This window comes from Triturus cristatus, chromosome 1_1 (assembly GCF_964204655.1).
Source record: "Triturus cristatus chromosome 1_1, aTriCri1.1, whole genome shotgun sequence".
NCBI classification, from domain to species: Eukaryota; Metazoa; Chordata; class Amphibia; order Caudata; family Salamandridae; genus Triturus; species Triturus cristatus.
Genome location: NC_140579.1, coordinates 44,917,809 through 44,933,991, shown reverse-complemented (window position 1 = coordinate 44,933,991; position 16,183 = coordinate 44,917,809). Strand labels below are relative to the sequence as shown.

At 44.5% G+C, this 16,183-nt stretch overlaps 1 protein-coding gene and 1 long non-coding RNA gene across 4 annotated transcripts in view; one reads left to right on the top strand and one right to left on the bottom strand.

The window, feature by feature from the left end:
* Positions 1-3,773, bottom strand: part of LOC146869320 (uncharacterized) — a 32,677-nt gene extending 28,904 nt beyond the window's left edge. The window contains exon 1 of the long non-coding RNA XR_014980006.1: positions 3,510-3,773. This is a non-coding gene — a long non-coding RNA (uncharacterized LOC146869320). The remainder of the gene's footprint in view (positions 1-3,509) is intronic.
* LOC146869319 (keratin, type I cytoskeletal 12-like) overlaps positions 2,215-16,183 on the top strand; it is a 28,093-nt gene continuing 14,124 nt past the window's right edge. The window contains exons 1-3 of one of the 3 annotated variants that reach the window (XM_085648853.1): positions 2,215-2,533; positions 2,591-2,952; positions 8,636-8,718. In XM_085648853.1, the coding sequence (XP_085504979.1) occupies positions 2,287-2,533; positions 2,591-2,952; positions 8,636-8,718 (692 nt within the window). In that variant the 5' untranslated portion in view covers positions 2,215-2,286. Of the gene's footprint in view, positions 2,953-8,635; positions 8,719-16,183 lie in introns of all 3 variants that reach the window. The other 2 variants (XM_085648778.1, XM_085648700.1) reach the window with 2 other exon arrangements.

Here is a 16,183-nt window from a genome sequence, read left to right as displayed (position 1 = left end):
GGGTTGGTGTGTTGGTGTGCATGTATATGCATATGTTTATGCATGTCTGTGTGTGTTTGTATATGTTCATATGTGTGTGTAAATGCATGTGTGTGTTTGTATGTGTGCATAGTTGTGTATGCATGTGATCAGAGGGAAGAGTGCACTTGAGGGCAAAGAGGAAAACATACAGGGAAGAGTATGTGAGGGCAGAGAGAAAAATACAGAGGGAAAAGCACGTGAGGGCAGAGAGAAAAATACAGAGGGAAGAGTCCATGTGAGGGAGGAGAGAAAAATAGAGAGGGAAGAGCTCATGTGAGAGCAAAGCGAAAAATACAGAGGGTAGGGCGCATGTTAGACCGGAGATAAAAACAGAGAGGGAAGAGAGCAAGTGAGAGCAGTGAGAAAAATATAGAGAGAAGAACACATGCGAGGGCAGAGAAAAAAATACAGAGCGAAGAGCACATGTGAGAGCATAGAGAAAAAATGCAGAGGGAAGAGTACATGTGAGGGAAGAGAGACAAATACAGAGGGAATAGCATGTGTGAGGAAAGAGATAAAAATAGAGAGGGAAAAGCACATGTGAGGGCAGAGTGAAAATACAGAGGGAATAGCACATGTGAGACCAGAGAGAAAAACATAGAGGGAAGAGCATATGTGAGGACAAAGAGAACAAGTACAGGCTATGCCAAGCGGAAGTGATCGCGTTTGCGATCAAACATCAAAGCGGCGAAAGTGAAAGTAATCGAGCAGAGCATCAAAGGGCTGGGTGAGAAGGGAGGGTGGAATGCAAGGGTCAAAGCGGCGAAAGTGAAAGTAATCGAGCAGAGCATCAAAGGGCTGGGTGAGAAGGGAGGGGGGAATGCAAGGAGCAGAGGAGCAGCTGTGCACGTGCACGCCATCGTGCACTCAAGCCCTAGGCCAGCAAAACCATGTGGGTAGCACTTTTGAAAGCCCACTTACAAAATGTCTCAAAGAGACAGCTTTCGGTGTCTCAGCGAGACCTAAAAAAAGGAAATGCTCAAACCTCTCTATTGCAGGCTACAGCCCATAGGAATGATTTAAGGGTCGTAAATCCTGATATGATGATAAATGCTTATGAGGCGTGCAACTGTGCGCTGCATGGTACTTTTCCGGCAACATAGAAGCCTGCGGAATCCAAGTCACACTTTTTAATAGCACAGCACTATGCAACCGTGTTGTTGCAACTAGGCTCCTATGATTTTATGTTAAGAACAACACACGTGTTGCGCTTCTAGTATGTATATGAATTACAGTGTTTTGAATAGTCTTAGGTTATTCAGGTTTTGCTGGGTTGCATGAGGAGTGTCTGATCATACTGGCATAGTTGTGAAATGAATATGTATGTGCATATTTATAATACTTATGAACTATGATATATATGACGTATGATGGGTTAGGAAAGTGTTTAGTTTAGGAATGAGTGATGGTACCCAAAGCTCTGCTCAGAAGCCTGTGGCTAGTGCAATTAAATGTTGGCATGGAATGCCAAGACTGTGTGGTCTTACATCTAGCTCATGTCTCTGAAATCCACCATCAGACACTCCCCGCCTCTTTATTCCACTCTTTCAGGTTCCTGCTTTCCCCCTTTGGGACAGTTTTCTCCACCTGTCTCTTCTTCTGTCTTTCCACTTTGCTTGTGTTTCCCTCCCTTGCACTCGGTAAATATCTGGAGAGGAAAAGTAAGCCCCCAAAAATGAGTGGCCCCACCTCCAACAGCTCGCCTAAATAAAGCACTACATTCAGGTATGATTAGATAAAATACAAATAGTGTATACAATTTTTTGAAAGGTTTGCAAATCTTTTGCATAACAATTGTGAGGAATGCCCAACTGTGTGTAGTCTGTTCACTGATATATTTGCTGACGGTTTGTTAAACGCATATTGTTCATTTTGCAAACAGTAAAAAGCACATTAAAGCAGGGATTTGTTTTCAAACACAGGGGTCATACTTTCATCAAATATGATTATAAGATTACAGTAATTAAAATTAATGCTTAGGGTTGCTCCACCCGCGTTACCTCCCGAGGGATGACAGGAAGCCATCCTCAGGCTTTCTGCAAACTGATGAGAAATAAGTAAGCCAAATAAGGCTAGACCATTAACTAATTACATTACTACTTACAGGGAGGGAGAACACAATACTGCAAGTTGACAATTTACTTTTAGAAGTGGAACACCCAGTTAAAATTGTATATAAAGGCTGAGAAACCCAACTGCATTGCCAGCACAGTCAGTCGCCTTTCTCGATTTCACATTGCTGGTAAACAATTCTTCCCCGTCATCATGTCTTTGCAACGCAGTAGTGGCTCTACCCGGGTTTCAGTAAGTGGTGGTGGAGCCAGCTTTGGTGGCTTACAAGGCAGCAGTGGAGCAGGTGGTGGTGCAGATGGTGCTGGCGGCTTTGTTGGTGGTGGATATGCTGGTAGTGTAGGAGGAGGTGGCGTTGGTGGTGGTGGTAGTTTTGGTGGCAGCCAGGTTAGTGGAGGCTTTGGCAGTGGGTATGGTGGTGGTGCAGCAGGAGGTAGCTTTGGTGGTGGTGGTGGTAGTTACGGTGGCGGCCATGTTGGTGGAGGCTTTGGTGGTGCAGGTGGTACTGGTGGCTTTGGTGGTGGCGCATATGGTGGTGGTGCAGGAGGAGATGCCTTTGGCGGTGGTGGTTTTGGTGGCAGCCAAGCTGGTGGGGCATTTGGTGGCGGGGCATTTGGTGGCGGGGCTGGGGGGAGCATCAGTGGCAGCGAGGGCCTTCTCTCTGGTGGTGAGAAGCAGACTATGCAGAACTTAAACAATCGCCTGGCGACCTATCTGGACAAAGTCAAAGAACTGGAAAGTGCCAACTTGGAGCTTGAAAATAAAATCAAGGACTGGTATGAGAAGCACCATAAAGGAGGTACCTCAGGAGCTCAAGACTATAGTAAATATTATTCGACAATTGCAGAGCTCCAAAAACAGGTAAGGAAACCATCTATTATCACTGAACACAAATCATGCCCTGAGAGAATGTGTGTGTTGCATTTGGTGTACGAGATACATATTTAAAGGTTTTGGAATGCATTTTAGAATAAAAAAAACATATCTATTCCCATGCCAGTCTCTGCCAGATTGAGTTCACTTCCTTCTAAATGAGTTGCACTCCCAAGATTTCAAATCCATCCTTGCCAGCACCTTCAGGTAAAATATAAAATGCAAAAGACCTTTTGTTCCCGGATCAGATGGATCCTTTTTCCCTCGTACAGGGAAAAAAACAAACAAACCGACTTCATCCCTTAAAGTGCCTATTCTCGGTTTGTGTTGCTTGTGTGGAAGGGCACTCTTGTCCCCTATTTCTTCATCTTCACTCTTCCCCCCTCTTCGGATACAAAAGTCGGGTAACGCCCTGTTTCATTCTTGTCCCCACTTTTTCATCAAAATAAGAAAGAAAGAAATCTATTGAAATGTAGAAAAATGACAAATACCACGGAAAACAATCCACATTCATACATTCCCACTAACAAAAGGTCTAAACATACATTACAGTTTATTTCTATCAGCAAGGAGCACTTTCCCAGCAGCACAGCGATGCTTTTGCTTGCTATGAAAAGATAGCGTTGCGGGCCCGCAGCCGGCCCGTGGGAACCTAGAAGGTGGGGAGTAAGAACAAGAGACCGTTCGGCTCCCCACCGCCCCTTTTAAAGTGGGGGCCCAGGCCGACCGGCTGAGACCGGTCAGCCTGGACGCCCACCAAACGTTTCTTCAGTGCTTCCGGCGTCCCTAACACCCTCCTCTATTCGCCTGACGCGGGGGAGGGGGGGGGGGGGGAGGAGAAAGTAAACCACGCGCGTCACTGGATGACGGGGCTTCCCCCTTCCCCCCCTTTGCGGATGCCGGGGACGGGTGCGACCGCCATAATGACTGCTCGCTCCATTCGGCCCGCGCCTATTTCATTCTTGAGTGAAGTGCAAAGCTTCAACATCTACACTTAGAGATTATCATTCGGCGATGAATGAGTGAAGAATTTATGCAATGTTAACTTCAAAGGTTACTCTCGAAAATATACACAGTAACTTGGGAGAATTCCATAGTTACAATTGGAAAATGTGTTGGCAATGTAAGCGAAATCTCTTAAAAAACAAGCATTGGCAATGCCAATCGGTCTCGCCATTAGGATCTTATATGTATTTAACTATGCAGCATAGTGACAGGGCTGGGTTTTAATACTCACTCACTAATTTGATCCAATTTTTGTGCTTGAAATGTCCGGCTTAGCTTCCCTTCCACCATTCTTACCTTGATTGAGCTAAGAATCTGGGGCGCATCTATGAACAGTGCAGCAGGTGCAGTGGTACCGGAGACCAGGAATGTTGGCTATCGAGCCCAACTAGGGCTGTGTTACTACAAACTGTGCAGGGCGGGTGGTTGGAGGGAGTATTTTCACTGTTTGCAGGAGGGCCCATTGACCCCTTGCTATGCCACTGCTGAAAATTCAACATTAGGTTATTACACTGACGTCCACAGTGCTGACATAACCTCACACGTAGCTATGTGCTTAAGACCATTGAAAGCCTTAAACAAACAAAATGGTGCTATGAAAGAACACAGTCCGTCATCAGTCACGTTAGAAGGCTAAAGCTGTTATGTCTTACTACCATATAGCAAACAGGTTTGCATTCCTAATTGCAAAGCTGTCCGTTCACAGGTGAGTAGGTGCAGTATAATCACCTGTCTCTCCCATGCCTTTCTTGTTCTGCTCGGTCAAGCTTCTTAGGTCATGCGTCTAGATTTACTAGGATTGTGCAAGCACTTGTGCGCAGATACACAACTAACGCTGCATTTTTAGGCCTTTTTAATGGTCAGTAAATCGACTAAATGCTTTTTGTCGCTTTGCGCCATGAGAACACGCATGCAAAGTGACTGTAAATAACTCAGTTGGGATGTTGGTGTGCCACTGTGTAGCTGGGTTGGCATGAAGTGTTAATGAGCTGCATAGGGCGAATGCTGCTCCAGGCGGCACATCCTACTTTTGCCTTCATTATGAGCAACAAAGCATGCATCAGGTTTGACTAAATTATGCGGCAAGAAAAGCCAAAAACAAGTAGGTTACAACCAGCGCCACTGGAATTATGTAATTTTGTAAATGCAGCATTTTCCGCATAATTATGGATAATGGATTTACCACATTGACACATAACCCTCCATTTGCTAACTTGAAAATGTCAACAAAAACTAATTTTAGCTCGCACAGATGAAAAGTTTCCAAATAAACGAGAACACTTAGACCCAGAGAGACTCGTTACAGTTCTTTCACAGTCTCACCATTTAAAAACTGAAGCGTTTTCAATATGCTATACAATGAAGCCATAGTTGTTGCTTTTTTATCTTATGCAACTAACAACCATTGGCAAAGCCAAAGCCCTGGCTTGTTGGAGGTGTAATGTCACTTGTATCATATATCTGGATACAATGACAGAAGCAGAAAAATACCAGTCAGGCGCCACACTAAGCTAAATATAGATTTTCAGCATACCGGTTTTCAAGCCACGTCCTTAATTACATCGACCACGCCCCTTTGAGAGCCCCCCCCCCCCCAGTTTTTTATCCTACTTTAAGCCCTGCATAACACCCTACCTCGGCCCGACAGGTGGGCACGGTATCCAACCCAGGTTTCTCTTTTACGTGTTTCTATGGTCTGTGCACATCATCTCTCTACAAACCTGTAAATAAGTGCAACCGTAAAACCTGCAGTTGCTACTGCACACCACAAAATGAATGCCCCCTAAACATTTAATTACAGCGCCACAAACTGAGTGGAACACTTTCCATCTGCCACAAAGGGGTGAGAGGTTCAGATGGCCGAGTGGATTTAAACCAACCGCTTCCAACCTCTCGATTCTGTACCAGGGTCTCCCTTGTACGAAAACAAACTATTGTGGTAATACACAGTGTGTATTTGATTTGTCTTATGTTCCAATATTAAGGGAAAACCACACAGATATATACTTACTAATTAAAAGGAACATTCTTTATTGCATTTTAGGCAGTATACAATAGCAAAGATAGCTACTGAATAATAACCATGCAGGCTCTATTGGTACCTGTTATTGGATCTATTTGATATCTTCTAAAGGATGCACAGTACTTACTTCGCTAGGATTCAATATGATTAGGTAGGCTGAATAGATGTCGGTATTGATGGATGCAAAAAATGCTGCATTATGAACAGAGAAGGCACGATGAAACATACAAAACAGAAATAGGGGTGTGAAATGCAAAATGTGTAGAGGGTAATGTTACCCTACAATAGTGACCAGAGATAACTGAAGCTAAATTTACTGAATATAGAATGTGATAATGAGAAGAAAAATATAATAATTTGAAGGAGAAAATAAAAAGAACTATGGTGTCCATATTTGCATAATTCGGAATCGTGTAGGGGAAACCCTTACAACGCTGATTGCAGATATGAAGATCGTACTCTATATTATTAAGTAACAAACAAAGATGAGACCGACACATGCATAATGTGTAAATCACAGGGCCAGAAAGTAACCGCCAGAAGGATAGCTTGGGATTACAGGTCTAAGATAAATGGTGCCAATTTAATGCAATAGTATGAGCGGGGATGCAACGCAAGCATGTACTTAGATTTCGACCGATACAGAGCCTCCGGATATAGGGTTCTTACTCTCAGCTACTCTGCGTGGAAACTAACTGAATGGAAACTGAATGCCTCGTTTTGACATACGATTACGTGTCACGTGGTAAATTTTGGCCGATCACGTCGGTCCCTCAATAAAACTTTATTAGAGCGATGTCATAGACACAGTGGAAAATAAGATCAGTTGCGTACTACAATTTGGATCGCTACAATATCACAGGAGATGAAGCGTATGCCACAGTATAAAAAATGTGTTCTTGGAACAAAGAACACCTTAAAGATATATTCAGTACCTATTGTGGCTAGTAGTACAAAAAACGATGTCACAGACACAATAAAAAATAAATAAAAACAGTAGCACACTAAAGTTGGGTCGCTAAAGTGTCACAGAATATGGTGAAAATTGACAGTATTGTATTATGCAAAGGAGCATATGTCACAGTATAAAAATGTGTTATTAGAACAAGGAACATTGTGAGAATATGTTACCTCAAACTAGGTTCCCTACTTACTGACCCCTCCCTGCCTATCTCCCTCATTCCTGGCTGACGTCAGGGCTCCCGGCTCTGGAGTCTGACCCCCGGACAGCAGAAAAGTAAAATATCCTGGGTTGCCTTGCGATCGTGAAATTCGACATCTGTCCACTCCTGCAGCCTCGCGTGCGCACTCACACACACACACACACACACACACACGCTTCCACTCATCACACGCTTGCTTTGGCATGCTGAAGTTGATGCCTGCTTGTGCCCTGGGGGGACCGTGTAAAGTGCATTCTGATAGAGAAGCACAGTAGTAGGTCCCTGCTTGTGCCCCAGGGGCACTGTAAAGTGCACGCAATGGAAACAAAGATAAACCCCTTTAAGGGGCTTGTCTTTAAGCCAGGAGAGGTGGCGTATCACATAAAGCTGCCGACGTTGGAGCTGAAGAGCTGAGTTCGATCCTCGGCTTGGGCTGTATTAAATATAAATAAAAAGGTCCGCGGCTGGGCTGTATTAATCAGAAATAATTAAACAGAGATCTCAGATGAGAGTTGGGAGAGACAAATAAAACAAGCATTGATGGGGAGAAACAAATAAAACAAGCATTGGCAAATCAGATGAGAGTGGAGACGGGAGAAACAAATAAAACAAGCATTGGCAATGCAATCGTATGGGGGTGAGAAGGCATCGTAAGAAAGTAGTCTGTGCAGTAAAGGGGCCAATAGCCGTGGAAGGACACAAAGGAGGGACTAACAAGCCTACAACCAATTGGTAGGCACCATTTAAGACACCAACCAATGAAAATGATTGGTGGAGAGTGGGTGGAGCTTGTATACACTATAGTGTATACTGCATGTCTCAACGAGACAGCGCAAGCGCTGCCTAGGCGAGACCTAATCAGGACATTTGGCATGGCTGGAAACTAAGTACTTTTCACTAGATACTATTCACTAGTGTAGCCTTTTGCTCTAGTTTTTTTTGGCCATTCGTCTAGGTGTTATTTAGAATTAGAGGATGACCCCATGTGACTGGGACGTTGTTTGTTTTCTTCTTCTTTCAAATGAATGCATCGTGGGAGTTGTAGTTTTGGCTTGTTTCAATTGAATCACATGGAGTAATGTTCCTAATTACAAGAGGTTTTTATTAATAAATGCTCAAACTGGAGCCTCAGTGTGCTTGTGATCTGGTGCCATACAGTATAGCATGGGTTTCAGGTGCATGTCTAGGTGGGTTAATATAACCTCTGACTATGCGAGTGAGTTCCATGCAGATGCTTATTCATAAATGACTCGTCCATGGATAGCCCTAGATATTATATCCTCACCCTTAAATGATCTTGTGGAGTATGGCAGGTAAGTAGATGTGGGCAATCATCTGCGAGCTCCTGAAAGCAGTAGCATTGTTGTTGTGTTTCGTAATTTGCAGATTTTAATAAGTCACTGTATATTTGTCATATCGTGACTGTCCACATCAGCAGGTGTACCCTAACCCTCTCTCTCGGTATTTTGCCACCCTCCAGATCATTGCTGCATCTACTGATAACGCCAGGATTGTTCTGCAGATTGACAATGCTAGACTGGCCGCTGAGGACTTCAAACTTAAGTGAGTCAGAAGATCTACGTAATGCGTGCTGTGGTCGCAAAGAGCGCGATACCTCTAACTCTCAATAATCACATAGCCCAAGAAACAGAGGTCAGGTCACTAATTTAAAAGGAGATTGATTGGATGTCGAATGACAGAAATTATTTTTGCTTCTTCTGCCTATAAATGTTTAGCCACCGTTTTCCCGCAACAGGAAATATATACCACTAACTCCATCTTAATCAGGATTGGATTGTACAAAGTGCTCAAGTAGTGCAAATAGTAACTGAGGAGCATTAGGGCTAGCCAGGGATGGAAGCTGCTATACCTGATTTGTTATGCACTGCACTTGCTGTAGTGTCCGAGGCAGTCAAAATATTGGGCATGACCAGAAAACAAAGAGGACTCAAGAAAGCCCTGTTACTTACCAAGCCTTGAGCCTCCTCCATGTTCCAAATTTATACAAGAATGATGTTTACATCTAATCCAGCTGAAGCCATCTCTAGATTAGTAGATCAGGCCGAATCATTTGGAGAAATTTCGGGATACAAAATAAATAAAGATAAGACCGAGATTATGGAATGGAATCAAGATGTGGGGACACAAGGGGTTAATCTCTGTATGAGATATCTGGGGATCCATCTGACCCAGAAAATTGGCGATCTATCGAAAATCAATCTGACTCGCATCTCCAAGGAGGTCTGTGGTCTGCTGCAGCGATGGTCAGGTCTCCCTCTAAATATTTTTGGAAGGGTTAATTTGATAAAAATGATTATTTTACCAAAAATAACTTTCCTATTCAATACAATCCCGCTATCTTTTATGACACCAGATATTGCGAAATTGCAAGGGAAAATTGGCTCTTTTATATGGAATGCTAAGTCTCCTAGAATCTCCTGGAAAAAGCTTCGGAGAAGTCTATAAATGGGCGGTCTAGCTCTACCAGATCTATTCACTTACTGTCACTCATTTCATTTTAAAAACTTTAGAATAATGGCCAATAAGAGGGATGTTTCTTCATTGGGTTTATTGTTTCAGGCTTTGTTGCATGACATCCCCCAGGGCCAAGAGTTTTTTCTTTTCAAATTCGGGGATCCGAAGTTTTATAAAAAGGTTAGGCTTAAGATTCTGGGTGCTGCCTTGAAGAATTGGCTATACATCAGGAAAAGTCTTAAAATCCCCTACTATGCACCCCAGGCCCCAATTTGGGATCCCCCGGTACCCCTGACTGCCTTAATGATCAACTGTCCCGCCCCCTTAAAAACGGCAGGCATATTTTGCTGGGGCGATTTGCAGAAAGACTCACAGCTCTTGAGCTGGGAATCCCTCTCGGGGTTGACAGGGGGGACACTCACTAGATTTAAGTATTATCAGTTGTCAGGATGGTGGGCAACGAAATCCTGGGAATGTGAACTCAATTCTAAGTTTGATTCTGTCTCAAGGAGGGGGGGGGGGGGGGTGGAAACGGGAGGTCTCCTTTTGGTACTGGGCCCTTCTAGAAACCGGAGGAGTGACTGAATCTGAACTCCAAAAACTTTGGGGCAATGCCATTACGTTCAACCCCAATGAATTCAAGAGTATTTGGAGAGACTCCTTTACTATGTTACAGGCAGTTGTTAAACCCGCAGCACTGAAAAGAAACCATCTATATACCACACATAGAGTATATTTAACACCTAGAAAACTAGCGAAGGTCACAGGTGTAGAATATTACTGCCCCAGAAGTAAGCATCCGGCTGCGGACGACCTCCATATGTTTATGGACTGCCCGAAGATCTCCAATTATTGGATGGAGATACAGGAATTTTTGGAGGATGTGCTACATCAACAAGTGGAGATCACCCCGGGGACTGTCTTTTTTGGTCTTACGACAGACTACAATCTTAATGATTTCGTTTCTAAATTCATCTTCTATGTCATTATTCTGGCAAGGCGTGAGATATGCAGGGCATGGAAAGATGTAAATCCCCCAACTTTTACAGAATGTTTGAAACATATAATCTTCACCAGTGAATCAGATATGGCCTGTGACAGTACAAGCTACAATAAGATTTGGGTGGCTTTAGTCACATGGCGAAATAGGTAATGGTGGTCCTATGATTTTGCCCGGGCACTGTTGGTTCTTAGTCTCCATAGTAACACTGGATTCCATCAGTAGTGTGAACTGGAGAGGACTGGGAAAACAGTATCAGCTTGTGGGCTTCTCTTCACTCCCCACTCTCAGTACGGGCCTTGAAGTATGGGCTGGAATAGGTTGGCCGGTTGAGAGAGGGGGTGTCCTGTTTCCCATCAAGAATTCCATCCACGGTGTATGAGGACAAAAAAAAATAAAAAAATGGGCCAATTGTACTCTATCCCGGTGCCCACCTAAACACATACATAACCCATAGATAGGCATGCATTGCAATCATATACATCTTGCTTGCGCATGTTAATGTTTATAAGATTATATTTGGATGCCCTGTCAACACAACATCTCAAATAGGCATCTGTTAACACCAGAAGAAGTGCGGCTGACTAACAGCCCTCCTTGCGTGGCTGATGCTGACAAGGTGTTTGCGCGCCCCGCCCAACGATAATCATGGACTTCTTAGCCTAGATCCTACCACCATCGAAGCTGCATAGGCCATCCAAACATGTCCACGACGTAGGCATGCCAAACCAGTGCTTAGGTCAAAGTGCTGATGCCACAGCTGCCATCTTAGAATTGGCAGCAGGAAAGAGAGGCATAGCCTGATGCTACAAAATCCACAAAGGGTCATCCCAGAAAAAACGCTTTGAGGTCAGGAGAAGGGCAATTAGATAATAAATATGTCTCAAGGACTCCTGCTCAACCTTTATCACTTCTAAGCAACAAAATCACCTGCCAACTATGACAAATGACTCAAACTTTATCAAAAATAACACTTTTTATTTTTCATTCGAAAAAGCAATATAAAAATCTCTTTACAAAATTCATAACAAGTAAAAACATAAAAAATGTATTTGACATTATTCAACTGAGATATTACCATTAACCCCATAACCTTATATCACTCACCCCTCAGTCATAAGGCCATGCATACCTCCAGCATGAATTAAAAATCAGTTTATATTCTGCATCACTGCGACACAAATGAATCACGCTCTGTGGACCAAACAGACAGGGGTCGTTGATGTGCATTGTGGTGGTATCATTCTATTTTATTGCATACCTGCAGCATTCATTAAAAATCAGAACAGGTCAATATGCCCATTCTAACCTGCTGGGAGCGGTTTATATTCTGCATTACTGCGACACAAATGAATCATGCTCCGTGGACCACACAGACAGGTGGCGCTGAAGCGCGTTGTGGTGGTATCACTCTATTTTATTGCATACCTCCAGCATTCATTAAAAATCAGAACAGGTCAATATGCCCATTCTAACCTGTTGGGAGCGGTTTATATTCTGCATCACTGCGACACAAATGAATCACGCTCCATGGACCAAATAGACAGGGGTCGCTGACGCGTGTTGTGGTATCATTCTATTTTATTGCATACCTCCAGCATTCATTAAAAATCAGAACAGGTCAATATGCCCATTCTAACCTGCTGGGAGCGGTTTATATTCTGCATCACTGCGACACAAATGAATCATGCTCCATGGACCAGACAGACAGGGGTCGCTGACGCGAGTTGTGGTGGTATCATTCTATTTTATTGCATGGAGTATGGAGTCGTGCCAGAGTCCTGCCCGTCTGCGCCCGTCCGCGATCAGGACGCGGCCGAGGCCAGGTACTCCGTGGAAACCCCAACATCTTGCTTCAAAACATATAGTAAGGAGTCTCTTATTTAGATACAACACAAATGCTGTGCTCTCACTGTCTCTCTTCAAAGGGACTTAGCCCTAAATCCAGAGTTGGGCATACCTTGCAATATGCTGAATGACACATTGGTCCCGTGCCCCTTTGATCAGCCGCCGTCTCAGGCCCTTAAAGACACCAGCCATTTCTCTATTAAGGCTGGCCTAATTAATTGTCGCTCCCTGCCTAAACACTCTCTTGATATCGCCCAGTCTTTGATGGACAATAACTGGGATTTACTTTTTCTTACGGAAACATGGCTGGAGGATGAATCTAATCCGTCTCTATGCCTGGCCATTCCCCCGGAATATAATATCCTATGCGCCAATAGAGCGGGTCGCAATCGGGGAGGTGGGGTAGCTATTATTTATAGATCCCAATGGACGATCTCTTCCTTCCCTTACACACAAATTGAACTGATTGAAGCCCTTCCCTTCTGTATTAAACTAGCTGAACACACCACACTGACAGGGCTACTGGTCTATCGCCCTCCTAAATCTAAGGCTTCCTATTTGGCTACATTTTTGGACTATGTCCTTCAGGCTAGCCTACGCTATGCCAATTTTACCTTACTAGGAGACCTAAATTTACACGCAGAGGACTCTTCTGACAAGCTTTGCCTTAACTTTCTTTCTACTTTAAAAGATGCTGGATTAAGCCAATTGGTTTCTCAACCTACGCACAAAGCTGGTCATACTCTTGATCTTGTTTGCTCGAATTTCTCAAACATCCTGATTGAGGATCCCTATCCGGTGATTTGGTCGGACCACTTTTTTATCCCTTTTGCTATTCACTTTTGCCAGCATGTGAGACCTAGAATTCCCCCTAAGGCGGTAGGACGTAATTGGAGTAAGATCTCCCCTGACAGTGTTGCCCTACATCTTGTAAATACCACTCCCAAAGACGCCTGACTAACCTCAACTGCTGGGTCACCTCTGCTATTGACTCGTTCGCCCCTATGCGACCGATTAAAACCTTTCGAGCAGCTCCCTCCGCCCCATGGTACTCCGACGAGCTTCGGAAATATAAATCTTCTTGTAAGCTGTTGGAGCGCCGGTGGAGGTCATCCTATTCTATTGACACAAAACTTAAATATAAACTGGCCCTCAAAGAATACCGTAGGAAAATAATTGAGCATAAAAAACGTTACCTGGAGGAGAAAATTAATAGAGCGCATGGCTCGGCCAGGGAAATTTTTAACACAGTGAAGACTTTCACAGATCCCTTGGCTCTTAAACAGTGTCTTCCAGTCTCTCAGGCCCTTTGCTCTCGCCTCTCTGACTTCTTTGAAGACAAGATCGCGAAGATCTATGACACCTTCCCCAAGAATAATGATCTAGGGAGTGATACGCCTTTACCTGACCGCATCGAGTCTTCTTCCACCTTTTCAGACTTTGAGGCAATCTCACTGGAACACTCACTGATGGAACTGTCTAGATGCCGCTCCGGCTCACCACTTGACCCTTGGCCAGCCAAGCAATATAAGTTATTGGCCTCTTTTCTTAATCCCTTCCTCAACTACATCTGGAATGACTCGCTCAAAACCGGAATTTTCCCGGAGTCTTGGAAACTTGCCCAACTGGTCCCGATTTTAAAGAAAGCTAATACAGATCCTAATGAGCCGGTGAACTATCGACCCATTTCTCTGCTCCCAGCCCCTGCCAAGGTCCTTGAAAAGCTAGCGCAGCAACAACTGGCAGGTTTTCTTGAATCCCACGGCCTACTTCATGAATCCCAACATGGTTTTAGAAAGTGCCATAGCACTGAGTCTGCCCTTATAGAAATGGCCGACTCTGTGCGGTGGAAACTGGATGGGGGTTCCAGAGCGGTGCTGGTGCTGCTCGACTTGTCGGCAGCATTCGACACCGTCTCTCACCCCATCCTGATTGACCGTCTTCGGTCGAAGGGCATTCAGGGGAAGGCCTTGGAGTGGCTGACCTCTTTTTTGTCTAATCGCACCCAGGCAGTCTATACTCATCCTTTTACCTCTGTTAGCCGTACCCTGAAATGGGGTGTCCCTCAAGGCTCGGCTTTGAGCCCACTATTGTTCAATGTCTATTTTTCTCCTCTGGCTGAACTCATTGCTAGGTCGGGCATCATAGCTACTTCCTATGCAGATGATATTCAGTTGCTTTTCTCCTATGAGAGTGCCACGCAGACTACTTTTGATCCTCTGAAGGATTGTCTGCGGGACATCTCAAAATGGATGGACCATAACTGCCTCCGCATGAATGCGGCGAAAACGAAGGTTCTCTTTTTCCATCAACCCTCCCATCTTGATGCAACTCTCTGGTGGCCACAGGAACTTAGCCTTCCTCCTGTCCCTAAGGACTCTGTAAAAAATCTAGGGGTCAAGTGGGACTCAAATCTTTCTTTTAGCAACCAAATACAGATCGTTTCAGCCGCTTGCTTTTCCAAGATCAGGATGATTAGGAAATTCATCACCTATCTCCCTAGTGACACCAGGAAAACCATAGTCCAGGCATTGATTACATCTCACCTGGACTATGCGAACGGCCTGTATTTAGGGTTGCCCACGGGTCTCCTACATCGGCTCCAGACAGTCCAGAATGCGGCTGTTCGGCTGGTCTGCGGGGTCTCCCTACGCACCCATATTTCGCCACATCGCAGAGCATTACATTGGCTACCAATCCATCAAAGAGCTGCATTCAAAGCCATGACCTTAGCCCATCGAGCAACTAGGGGTAGGTGATCGGCCTACCTCTCTGTTAGTATCCGTCCTTACTGTAACTCTCGGAACCTTCGTTCCAACTCCCAACATCTGCTTTCCATACCAAGATTCAGGAAAGCACGTTCCGGAGGTAAAACTTTCCAGGTCTGTGCCACAACGCTCTGGAACAAACTCCCGATCGCAATTAGGATGATCCAGGAAGAATTACCCTTCCGTAAGGCACTAAAAACTTTTCTCTTTTGTTAACCCCCCCAGGACTATCACTCTGCTTTCACTCAGAAGCGCCGGGACACCCCGTTGGGGTAGCTGCGCGCTATATAAAATACACAAAATAAATAAATACCTCCAGCATTCATTAAAAATCAGAACAGGTCAATATGCCCATTGTAACCTGCTGGGAGCAGATTATATTCTGCATTACTGTGACACAAATTAATCACGCGCTGTGGACCACACAGACAGGGGGTGCTGACGTGCGTTGTGGTGGTATCACTCTATTTTATTGCATACCTCCAGCATTCATTAAAAATCAGAACAGGTCAATATGCCCATTCTAACCTGTTGGGAGCGGTTCATATTCTGCATCACTGCGACACAAATGAATCATGCTCCATGGACCAGACAGACAGGGGTCGCTGACGCGCGCTGTGGTATCATTCTATTTTATTGCACCTCCAGCATTCATTAAAAATCAGAACAGGTCAATATGCCCATTCTAACCTGCTAGGAGCAGTTTATATTCTGCATCACTGCGACACAAATGAATCACGCACTGTGGACCACACAGACAGGGGTCGCTGACGCGCGTTGTACTGGTATCACTCTATTTTATTGCATACCTCCAGCATTCATTAAAAATCAGAACAGGTCAATATGCCATTCTAACCTGCTGGGAGCAGTTTATATTCTGCATCACTGCGACAAAAATGAATCACGCACTGTGGACCACACAGACAGGGGTCGCTGA